General features: G+C 39.0%; 1 protein-coding gene across 1 annotated transcript; it reads right to left on the reverse strand.

The window, feature by feature from the left end:
• Positions 1–1400: 1400 nt before the first annotated feature.
• On the reverse strand, positions 1401–12516 carry borcs5 (BLOC-1 related complex subunit 5). The gene is made up of 4 exons (XM_062042855.1): positions 12075–12516; positions 8414–8557; positions 6696–6853; positions 1401–2045 (listed from the first exon to the last, which is right to left on the reverse strand). Exons 1-4 carry the CDS (start codon positions 12130–12132, stop codon positions 1812–1814), a joined length of 594 nt encoding a protein of 197 aa, XP_061898839.1. The 5' UTR covers positions 12133–12516; the 3' UTR covers positions 1401–1811.
• Between the last annotated feature and the right edge of the window lie 64 nt (positions 12517–12580).

A 12580-nucleotide genomic window follows, 5' to 3' on the forward strand; every position in this document is an offset into this window, starting at 1 on the left:
ACAAAACTGACCTTCCTTTGAGCAGATTGAGTTTCTGGAGCATCACATTTGTGGGGTCAATTAAACGCTCAAAATGGCCAGAAAAAGAGAACTTTCATCTGAAACTCGACAGTCTATTCTTGTTCTTAGAAATAAAGGCTATTCCACAAAATTGTTAGGGTGACCCCAAACTTTTGAACGGTAGTGTATACACACACCATGCATATATACATACACTCATATACATATATTTTTTTAAATATATATACATACTGTAGATACATATAAATATATACACACACACATATATATATATATATAAATATATATATACATAAATATATGTACCAGCGATGACGTGGCAACTTGTCCAGTGTGTACCCTACCCATGCCGCAACCCCGGGAGGGACAAGTGGTAGAAAATGGATGGATGGATACATATACAGTATAGTGGTAGAAAATGGATGGATGGATACATATATATATATATAAGGTGGCGACTTGTCCAGGGTGTACCCCGCCTTCTGCCCGATTGTAGCTGAGATAGGCTCCAGCGCCCCACGCGACCCCGAAGGGAATAAGCGGTAGGAAATGGATGGATGGATATATATATATAAATATATATATACACACACAAACACATATATGTAGAATATATTTATATTATTCATATATTATATATACAATATACATATTATATTATTTATTATTATTATTGTCTATTGTGAGCGAACTGTGGTGCTGATCAATAAAGTACTTTCTATTCTATATACGGTATATATATATATACATATGTTTGTATGTGGACATATATATACACATATGTACATATATACTGTGTGTGTATATATATATATATATACATAAATATATATATGTATGTATGTATGTATATATATATATATATGTATATATATATGTATGTGTGGGGAAAAAATCACAAGACTATTTCATCTCTACAGGCCTGTTTCATGAGGGGTTTCCTCAATCCTCAGGAGATTGAAAAAAAAAAAAAAAAAAATCTCCGGAGGATTGAGGAAACCCCTCATGAAACAGGCCTGTAGAGATGAAATAGTCTTGTGATTTTTTTCCCACACATACATATTACGCTCTACCACGGTATCGAGCACTATTTTTTGGATAATCTAATTAAGACATATATATATGTATATATATATATATATATATATATATATATATATACATATATATATATACACACTTCCAAACAGTCACTCTAAATGAAGTGCAGTGGAGGGCGTAAGAGACAATAATTGCATCTTTAGTGTTAGTAAATAACTATCTTGACACATAATGATTACCGTATTATACAGTACATACAAAATTATCTTCACGGGGGGGTGGAAAAAATTCAGTTCAATAAAAAAGAATATATGAAATAATGGACACTTTTTTTGGCACAGTTTTATTTTAAAATGCAACTTAACACGACACTTTTAATTTATTTTCTCTTTCCTTCCTTTTACAGCAAAGAAAAATACAACTAGACTTGGAGAAGTCATACATGAGTGGAAACGTTTCAAACGTCCTCATTATTTTCATCCGTCATGATATTCCATAAAAAGTAGACGCAGGCCATGAAGTGGAAAGGTATAAGATCCAAACTTTCTTCTTGCTTTTAAATCCACCGAGTTCCCAATTTCGCAGCTTTCTGGGGCATCCAGAGAGCTCATTTGCAATCGTGTCTCGCGCTTGCAAGTTTTAGTTTCGGAACACTCAGACCCAAAAGCTCCTCAGCAGTCGGCTGGATGAAACACCAAAGAGAATAAAAAGTCGCGGTCATCACCTTGGGTAGGGCTTCCCTCCGCGGCTTACTTGGCGCTGGAGTCCCCGTCGTGCCTCATGCTGAAAGGTTCCAGCCGTTCGCTCTCGGGCAGCATGTTGTTGAGGCGCTCCATCAGCGGCACCGTCTGGTCGATGCCCATCTGGATGCGTCTCAGGATCATGGACATCTCGTTCACCTTCTGGATCTGCTCGGCGTACTTGGCGTAGCGCTTCTGACGCTCCTGCATGATGCTGAACAAGGTCTCCACGGACAGGTCCATCTGGACCCACACAAGGCGGGGGAGTACAGACGCCGAGTCAGCACGCGGGAGAACAACAGAACTCAACATTGTGGATGTGTCCTAAGTGTGTTTAGAACAGGGGGGTCCAAACTTTTTGACTTGGGGGCCACATTTGGCTAAAAAAGCTGACTGCATGTAATGTAACAAAACATATACTGTGTATATACACATTCATAAATACACACACACACGCACACATTCTTGTATTTGTTACCTTCTTGAGAACTCCGAAAAATGCCTACCTCTTTACCACCCTTTCTAGATATATAAAGATGTGTATTTACAACATTAATAATATATACATACTATGCAAATGTAAAAAGGTAAGTTTTTAGTTTTTTTTTTTTTTGTAATTGATTTTTAATCTTCATTATTTACTTCAAGTTATTATAGTTATGTCTCTATATACATTTTTTTTTTTAAATTAATTTTAGCCAAAGGGGCGCATTTAAATTTCTTACACACACTTGTTATTACATATGTTGACCAAAGGGGGAGCACTTCAAATTTTTACACACACTTGTTATTTCATACGTTGACCAGAGGGGGAGCACTTCAAAATTTTACACACAGTCAATTAGAAAAACCTTCCTTTTTGGGACCACCTTAATTTTGATAGATTTCACCACCAGGGGTGCAAATGAGATCTCTATTTTTTGTAATGTGCTTAAGGCCGATGACAAACGGGTCACGGACCACAGATGGCCCCTCTGCCTCACTTTCGGCAACCCAGCCGTAGAAGCTAACAGTTAATGGCCACTATAGTCTTAGTACCGTAGTGTGTTTGTTCATCCTACGGTCACATTTGGGACGCGGGTTGTCTTAAGTCGTAAAATCAGCTGTTCACCTGGCGGGGTTTTTCGGGATGAATAGGGAAGTCCTTCTTTAGCTGCCGTCTTGTTTTATCATATATTTAGGGCTGCAACTAACGATTAATTTGATAATCGATTAATCTGTCGATTATTACTTTGATTAATCGATTAATAATCGGATAAAAGAGACAAACTACATTTCTACCCTTTCCAGTATTTTATTGAAAAAACCCAGCATACTGGCACCATGTTCTGGACATTGGGGATGCAGCATACACCAATAATAACACAGAAATGTAACTCATCAGATCAAAACTGAATCAGATATTGTACACGTTTCTGTTGTGAATAATAAAGGATTCATTTTAGGCTGCCTCTGAATAATAGCATGAAATATTCCAGCACATTCATAACGTTTAGTTATACTAAAGCGTCACTCAAATCAAAATAGATTTATATAGCTTTATCGGGCCCGGCTACATTGATCCATTATGACACCAACCTGAGATATTTCTGTCCGTTACGTTTATTTCGAAATTGGTAACCGTGCGTTTTCTCTCTCAAAACGGAGTCAAATGTGCCGGAGACACATTATCAGCCCCGCGTTGCAACAAAGGCATAACGTTAACGTTACTCACAAAAAAGCTGAACTCATGAAAGCCTGTTGCCACTATGGACTTAAAAAGTTACGTACCGTGAGTTCTTCCCTTCATCCATGGCTCCAGCATGTTTTCTTTTCAGCTGCTCCTGAAGCAATGTTGTACTTCCGTTCCATTTTGCAGGAAATGGTCTTCTTTGAAGTCTTTAAAGTGAAGTGTTCCCACACTTTTGACGACTTAGGTCGTACACTTTTCTCCATTGAAGCAATAACCTCGAGATGTTTTTCCGCTGAACTATCTGTACTGTTTTCCTGCACCATTTTTCGAATGTTTCCAGCAAAGGAGACGGCGTCGTCACGTGAGCTGTACATGACACATCATTGGCTAGCTTACCTCCACCTCATGAGACGTAGCCTCAGAGCCGCCCTGGCGCCGTTTTGTACTGTTTTTGTACTTATTTTGATTATTGTTTCTCAGCTGTTTGTAAATGCTGCAGTTTATAAATAAAGGTTTATAAAAAAAATAATAATTAAAAAAAAAGCCTCCGCGCATGCGCATAGCATAGTTCCAACGAATCTAAGGCTGAAACGACGCGTCGACAAAGTCGACGTCATCGGTTACGTAAATACGTCCATGCCGTTTTTGTGCGTCGACGCGTCGCATATTTACGTCACACTACCGTCATGGCGGAGCGCAAAGCAGATGATGCGAGCGGTGCGAGCGAGGGGGAAAAAGCACGCCAAAAGTCGTCAAAAGTGTGAGAGTATTTCAATAAACGGCCTAATAATGTTGTTGTATGCACACTGTGTCGAGCGGAAATAGCATATCAAAGCAGCACAACGGCTATGAACGAACATTTGAAAAGAAAACCATCAACCATCAACTAGTCAATCGTCCGCGTGAGCATACGTTGTCATCATTACACAAAAACATGAATGTGTCATTTGTATCTGCTAGGGGTGTAACGGTACATGTTTTGTATTGAACCGTTGCGGTACGGGGCTTTCTTTTCGGTACGGGGGTGTACCGAACGAGTTTCTAAGCTAAAGCTAAAGTCTTAACAAGCTGCTTTGCTCCTTCTGCTTCTGTCTCAGCACGCAGCATTGTCCCACCCACACAACCATCTGATTGGTACACAGAAAGCGTTACCAGCCAATCAGCAGTGCGTATTCAGAGCATTAACAGCCAATCAGCAGTGCGTATTCAGAGCGCATGTAGTCAGTGCTTCAGCGTCGAGCAGATAGGTGTTTAGCAGGTGAGCATCAGGCAGCGGACTCTCCCCAAATGATAATAAACACCTCCCAGTCAACTACTAGTAACATCACTATGAGCCCGTTGACCTTCTAGAAACTTAAACTGCAGCTCAGCTCACTCGCAGTCCTGGCTTGAGGTGAAGGCTAATTAGCTCTCAGTTCCAGCCACATCGACCCCTTCTGAGCGCCTATTTTCAGCTGCTGGGAATATTGTAAACAAGAAAAGAACCAGAGCATGTAGACATGCTAACCATTCTTCATTACAACTGTTAGTCACTCACTGGAATGAGTAGAATTGGTTATTGTGTACTGTGTTGGACTGGATGTTTATTTTGCACATTTTAAAAGCAATACTTAATGTTTACAGTGCTCCAGAATATTTAGATTGGCACTTTTTTGTATTGGATGTTTATCTTTATTTTTGCACATTTTAGCAAATAAGCAATACTTTCACTTTTGTTGAGATGTTTACACTGTTACAGAATATTTCGTTTTGCACTTTTTTGTATTGGATGTTTATCTTTATTTTTGCACATTTTAGCAAATAAGCAATACTTTTACTTTTGAAATGCTTATACTATTGCAGAATATTAAGATTTGCACTGGATGTTGACTTTTATATTGCACATTAAAAAGCAAATAAGCTACTTTTAATTTTGTTAAATGTTAAAAGTTTCAAATGTTTACATTGTTAAAGAATATTTTGTCATGTTGTTGTTAATGTTGACTGAGTGGCCATACTTCTTTTTTTTGTAAATAAAAGCCATGCCTTTTGAAAAAACTGGCCTACATTTCTTTTTTCATCTTCATTTTAAATAAAAAAAATAATCGGTAAGAGGAAAAATAATCTATAGATTAATCTAAAAATAATAATCTATAGAATAACCGATTAATCTAAAAAAATAATCAATAGATGAATCGATAGAAAAATAATCGTTAGCTGCAGCCTTAAACGAATCGATGACTAAATGAATCGCCAACTATTTTTATAATCGATTTTAATCGATTAGTTGTTGCAGCCCTACATATATTGCTGCCTTTGCGCCTGTCAATGTTTACTTTTGTATGCACATTAAATCAACAAAAAATCCTGACTTTGGAGCAATGTTCACAGACTCTAGTATTTGGCTCGCTATTAGATGCAATAGTTTTCCGTATTGGGACCATGATTTCGGTCCTAACTTGTTCACCGGTCCTCATATGGAAGGTACTTTTCCTTGTTGATGTCTCAAGAACGGTAGAAACACACACACACGCGCGCACGCACACACACACACAAACAGGCCAAAAGTTTGGACACACCTCCTCCTCATTCAATGCGTTTTCTTTATTTTCATGACTATTTACATTGTAGATTGTCACTGAAGGCATCAAAACTATGAATGAACACATGTGGAGTTATGTACTTAAAAAAAGGTGAAATAACTGAAAACATGTTTTATATTCTAGTTTCTTCAAAATAGCCACCCTTTGCTCTGATTACTGCTTAGCACACTCTTGGCATTCTCACGATGAGCTTCAAGCACACCTGTGAAGTGAAAACCATTTCAGGTGACTACCTCTTGAAGCTCATCGAGAGAATGCCAAGAGTGTGCATAGTCATTTTGATAGTAGGCTAAAATAGCTAATATAGAAACTTACATAATGTGTTTCTTTCATTATAACCCTTACATAAGGCTTTTGTGTTATTGCGGCTTCAGACAGATTTTTTTTGGTCCAATTTGGCTCTTTCAACATTTTAGGTTGCGCACCCTTGCTCTATGATTAAGAAACACTGTTCTAATGCACAGGTGTATGAAAACACAATTTCTCCATCTAGTGGGGACGTTTGTGAATAACAACTTGACCCCCCCCCCAAAGAGCTAAACTATTTGTCGAATTGAAAGGAGACACAAACTTTTTGGTCCCGCATACAAAACAAAAGTAATTTAGCATCGAGTTACATGCAGGTCGTGGTGGACTGACCTCTTTGATGCGCTTGACTAAAGCGTTCTGGTCGAAGGAGACGGCCTCGGCGCACTGATGCAGGTGGTCTTGGTAGCGGAGGCAGAGCTGCAAGACCTGTGCTGGGTCCAGTCTCTCCAGACACACGCTGCTGGGCGACGTCTGACCACTCAGCACTCCTGTAGCGGAGCAAAGATCACAGGGGTTTAGAGTGAGAGCAGTAGATGACAGAGTATATAAAGCAAATTATTGCGGTTATTCCAGCAGGGCTGCTCCAATTTCCAAATTCTTGATAATCCTTTTACACTAAATAGACAAAAGTCCAAGGACATAATTCTCATTCTCATCCTAAAGGCCTACTGAAACCCACTACTACCGACCATGCAGTCTGATAGTTTATATATCAATGATGAAATCTTAACATTGCAACACATGCCAATACGGCCGGGTTAACTTATAAAGGGCAATTTTAAATTTCCCGCCACACTTCCGGTTAAAAACGTTTTATTATGCTGACGTATGCGTGTGACGTCACGAGGACAAGGGAAGTATTCGGAGCCCGGAAAATCCTATACAACAGGCTCTGTTTTCATTTCATAATTCCACAGTATTCTGGACATCTGTGTTGGTGAATCTTTTGCAATTTGTTTAATGAACAATGGAGGCTGCAAAGAAGAACGTTGTAGGTGGGATTGATCGGTGTATTAGCGGCTGGCTGTAGCAACACAACAAGGACTACTTAGCAGACGCCTAGCCGATGCTAGCCGCCAAACCCACGGATGAAGTCCTTCGTCGCGCCGTCGATCGCTGGAACGCAGGTGAGTACGGCTGTTGATGGGAAGATGAGGGCTGGCTGGCGTAGGTGGAGCGCTAATGTTTTTATCATAGCTCTGTGAGGTCCGGTTGCAACAGCATTGTTAAGCTTTACCAGGCTGAGAATTTTTAACCGTGTAGTTACATGTACATGGTTTAATAGTATTGTTGATCTTCTGTCTATCCTTCCAGTCAGGGGTTTATTTCTTTTGTTTCTATCTGCATTTGAGAACGATGCTATCACGTTAGCTCAGTAGCTAAGTGTGTCACGGATGTATTGTCGTGGAGATAAAAGTCACTTTGAATGTCCATTTTGCGTGCTGGACTCTCATTTTCAAGAGGATATAGTATCCGAGGTGGTATAAAATACAAATCCGTGATCCACAATAGACAAAGGAGAGAGTGTGGAATCCAATGAGCCAGCTTGTACCTAAGTTACGGTCAGAGCGAAAAAAGATACGTCCATCACTGCCTCTCTAGTCCTTCACTCTAACGTTCCTCATCCACGAATCTTTCATCCTCGCTCAAATTAATGGGGTATTAGTCGCTTTGTCGCTCCGAATCTCTCTCGCTCCATTGTAAACAAAGGAAAATTGTGAGGAATATTACCTCCTGTGCCGTCACGCTACTTCCGGTACAGGCAAGGCTTTTTTTTATCAGCGAGCAAAAGTTGCGAACTTTATCGTCGATTTTCTCTACTAAATCCTTTCAGCAAAAATATGGCAATATCGCGAAATGATCAAGTATGACACATAGAATGGATCTGCTATTCCCGTTTAAATAAAATGAAATGAAATGAAAATGAAATGAAATAAAATCATTTCAGTAGGCCTTTAAAGATAGGACGATGTGAGTTCTTCACCTCACCAAGACATTTTGGACATCGTGTTCGAAACGTATTCATACGTCAACAAAAGACTTGTCACCTTTCAAGAGGGGCTGAAATGTGGGAATCTCCTGGAGCTTAATGACATCAGGGTCGTTGTGGATGTTTCTCATGGACTGAGTGCCCGGGGCCACAACAACTATGTCGTCCATCTTGGCCTTCTGTTTGGCTGGAGAGGGAACCACTGCGCACACACAGGTAGAAAAGTTAGTACGGGGGTATCCAAAATTTTTCCATTGAGGGTCGCACCCTGAAAAATCGAAGCATGCGGGGGCCATTTTGATATATTTTTCATTTTCATAACTAATAAAATACAAGTAATTTCCCCCCCCCCCCCTTAAGTTTGCTCCTGGGGACCCAAAAGGGTCTGAGTCATAAAAATGTTAAAAGTCATATATCATTTGTTTTTTTAACAGAATAAATCACTACATCTGGGGTAGGGAATCCAAGGCTCTCGAGCCAGATGTGGCTCTTTTGATGACTGCATCTGGCTCTCAGATAAATCTTAGCTGACATTGCTTAACACGATAAGTAATGAATAATTACGCTGGTAATCACAGTGTTAAAAATAACGTTCAAAATATAAAACCTTCTCATGCATTTTAATCCATCCATCCGTTTTTTACTGCACCTGTTCAAGAAGTCGCTTAATGGTAAGAAGTATTTTATTTGATTATTGGTTAGCTTCAGAATAACAATGTTATTAAAATGAATAAGATGTTGGTCTTACTTAAAAATGCATGCATTTAGTTGTATTATTATATATATCATATGGCTCTCACGGAAATAAATTTTAAAATATTTGGCTTTCATGGCTCACTCAGCCAAAAAGGATCCCGACCCCTGCACTAGATCAACTTTAGGTCTATCTGTCTATATAAAATATATATGTATTTTTAATGCCCTGCTTGTCAAAGACTACCCTGTTTTTTATGGGAAAAACACAAAATATGCATTATTCCCCCCGCCCCTCCAAAAAAATGTCAAAGTGGAATATTTGATGGGAAGTAATTAGAGCCTTGAAGAGGTCAATGATTAAAAAAAACGTTGACTTTAATTGATAATAATTTTTTGGGCAGTGGTATTTTTTTTTTAAACACAAAAATGTATTTTTAGTTTTATTTAACTTTACTTTAATTTATTTTTGTTTAACTTTCAACACTTAAAAGGTTCTGTTTGCAACTTCCTCACAGTAACATTTATCTAGGACTGCAACAACTAATCGATTAAAATCGATTATAAAAATAGTTGGCGATTAATTTAGTCATCGATTCGTTGGATCTATGCTATGCGCATGCGCAGAGGCTACTTTTTTAAAATTATTTTATAAACCTTTATTTATAAACTGCAACATTTACAAACAGCTGAGAAACAATAATCAAAAATAAGTATGGTGCCAGTATGCTGTTTTTTTCCAATAAAATACTGGAAAGGATAAAAATGTAGTTGGTCTCTTTTATCCGATTATTAATCGATTAATCGAAGTAATAATCGACAGATTAATCGATTATCAAATTAGTTGTTAGTTGCAGCCCAACATTTATCCATCCATCCATTTTCTACCGCTTGTCCCTTTTGGGGTTGCGGGGGGTGCTGGATTCAGCTGTATTTGGGCGGAAGGCGGGGTACACCCTGGACAAGTCGCCACCTCATAGCAGACAGTAACATTTATCAAAGCAAAAAAAAAAAAAAAAAAAGGAACAACAGCAACGGCTAGCTTGTGTTACAGAACACATTTGGCTGACAATTGTCTATAATTTTCACAATAACAAACTACCGTATTTTGCGGACTATAAGTCGCAGTTTTTTTCATAGTTTGGCCGGGGGTGCGACTTATACTCGGGAGCGACTTATGTGTGAAATTATTAACACATTATCGTAAAATATCAAATAATATTATTTAGCTCATTCACGTGAGAGACTAGACGTATAAGATTTCATGGGATTTAGCGATTAGGAGTGACAGATTGTTTGGTAAACGTATAGCATGTTCTATATGTTATAGTTATTTGAATGACTCTTACCATAATATGTTACGTCAACATACCAGGCACGTTCTCAGTTGGTTATTTATGCCTCATTTAACGTACACTTATTCAGCCTGTTGTTCGCTATTCTTTATTTATTTTAAATTGCCTTTCAAATGTCTATTCTTGGTGTTGGGTTTTATCAAATACATTTCCCAAAAAAATGCGACTTATATTCCAGTGCAACTTATATATGTTTTTTTCCTTCTTTATTATGCATTTTCGGCCGGTGCGACTTATAATCTCCGGAGCGACTTATAGTCTGAAAAATACGGTAGAAATATTTACCGGCCCGCATAAAATAATTGATGATTACAGCGGTCACTCACTCACCCAGTCTCGTCAACACGTACGCGCAGGAGCGCGTGCACACATGCAACAGCAGTTTAAAGAAGCAATGAAAAATTTGCAGTCACGTTGTTGTTATGATAAAATATACATTCAATGACAGTTAACTATAGCTAACCAAATTGCTATTATTATCTAACAGCACCTAAAGCGTCATTACATACGAGAAGCCGTGAGAAGGTGGGATATACTGTGTAAAATACATTGGAAAGTTAGCACCCTAAATGTTGCACACAGCCCCTTTATGTCTTAAAATCAACTTCAGATATGTCCCTCAACTATATATTTGTATTATTCTTTTTTTTCTGTTTGTTTTAAGCCTTTTTTTCCAAAGAAAACTTTGTTTTTTATATGGCAAGGCCACAAAATATGCAATATTTCCCCCCCAAAAAATATTTCAAAGTGGAATATTTGATGTGAAGTAATTGGAGCCCTGAATAGGTCAATCATTTATAACAAGATTGATTTTGATTCCATCCATCCATCCATTTTATACAGCTTGTCCCTTTTCGGGGTCGCGGGGAGTGCTGGAGCATATCTCAGCTGCATTCGGGCGGAAGGCGGGGTACACCCTGGACAAGTCGCCACCTCATCGCAGGGCCAACACAGATAGACAGACAACATTCACACACTAGGGCCAATTCAGTGTTGCCAATCAACCTATCCCCAGGTGCATGTCTTTGGAGGTGGGAGGAAGCCGGAGTACCCGGAGGGAACCCACGTAGTCACGGGGAGAACATGCAAACACCACATAGAACGGTCCCGAGCCCGGGATTGAACTCAGGACTACTCAGGACCTTCGTATTGTGAGGCACATTCACTAACCCCTGTCCTACCGTGCTGCCCTGATTTTTTATTAATTATCATTTATTGAGCAATGGCGAAAAGAGCCTGCCTGGCAGCTTTTGTTATTAGAGTAAATATTGCAGATTTTCCTCGTTACATTAAACCTGTTTGCTGTTTTATTCTACTGTTTTAATAGTGTTTTTAAAACGTGCCTGCGGGCCACAAATGCCCCCCGGGACGCACTTGGGACACCCCTGAGTTAGACGATGCAAACAGGGGCAACGTATAATCAGCTGACAAGTCTAACTGTGCAACATCACTTCAATATTTGATGCAGTCATACAACAAACAAAAGTTTAAGAGAGTAAATGCTGTAGATTGCAAGGGACCATAAAGGTCTGAATCAATGGGGAACAATGACGGTTTGTCATGTGATTTGGACCAAAATGTCAGAACTGAAGTTGCTTTGTCAGTGCAATGCTCGTTTAGGTAGCATCGAACATGAGAACACAAACAATGAAGTAGGAGAAACATGCTCACCAGACGAGCTGTAGTCGGAGTGTTTATGTTCAGCATCTCCGCTCTGCTCGGCCCCCATGATGATGGTGATCTAACGTTAGCTGATACCTGAAACGTAGTCGGAACACAATCTCTACAATCCCGTCAGACCACCGGCAGTGACTTCTTGTGGCTCCAGAGCGAAACCGACCAGAATATTGTTTGAAAATGATATGGAATTTGGTGCGAAGGACCAAAGCTAGCGCTATTTGCTAACCAACACACAGATAACGTTACGTTGCTATGAGCTAATCAACTAAAATACATCTTACGTCCATCATGTTTGTACGTAAGTACACGCGTTGCTATTATTGCCACATGTGATGCTAAAATGCATGAATAGTCTGACAAAAGGTTAATAAAAGACTTGACACGGACCTGTGTCCACAAAATGACACTACTTCCGTAAATATTAGTCACGTGATGAATGACCTAAAAATCAGCTGACATCGACAAAACAGAAATACATTTTAAAACATGTTGTATTG

The sequence above is a fragment of the Entelurus aequoreus genome, linkage group LG03 (genome assembly GCF_033978785.1).
Source record: "Entelurus aequoreus isolate RoL-2023_Sb linkage group LG03, RoL_Eaeq_v1.1, whole genome shotgun sequence".
Classification (NCBI taxonomy): Eukaryota; Metazoa; Chordata; class Actinopteri; order Syngnathiformes; family Syngnathidae; genus Entelurus; species Entelurus aequoreus.

What these genes read in the sequence shown, in the direction of transcription:
- borcs5 (XM_062042855.1), bottom strand. Translation starts at nt 12,132, where the DNA reads ATGGGGGCCGAGCAGAGCGGAGATGCTGAACATAAACACTCCGACTAC. An exon ending in ATTTCAGCCCCTCTTGAAAG is followed by an intron (nt 6,854 to 8,413) that starts GTGACAAGTCTT and finishes GCTCCGCTACAG; the next exon opens with GAGTGCTGAGTGGTCAGACG. An exon ending in TAGTCAAGCGCATCAAAGAG is followed by an intron (nt 2,046 to 6,695) that starts GTCAGTCCACCA and finishes GTGTGGGTCCAG; the next exon opens with ATGGACCTGTCCGTGGAGAC.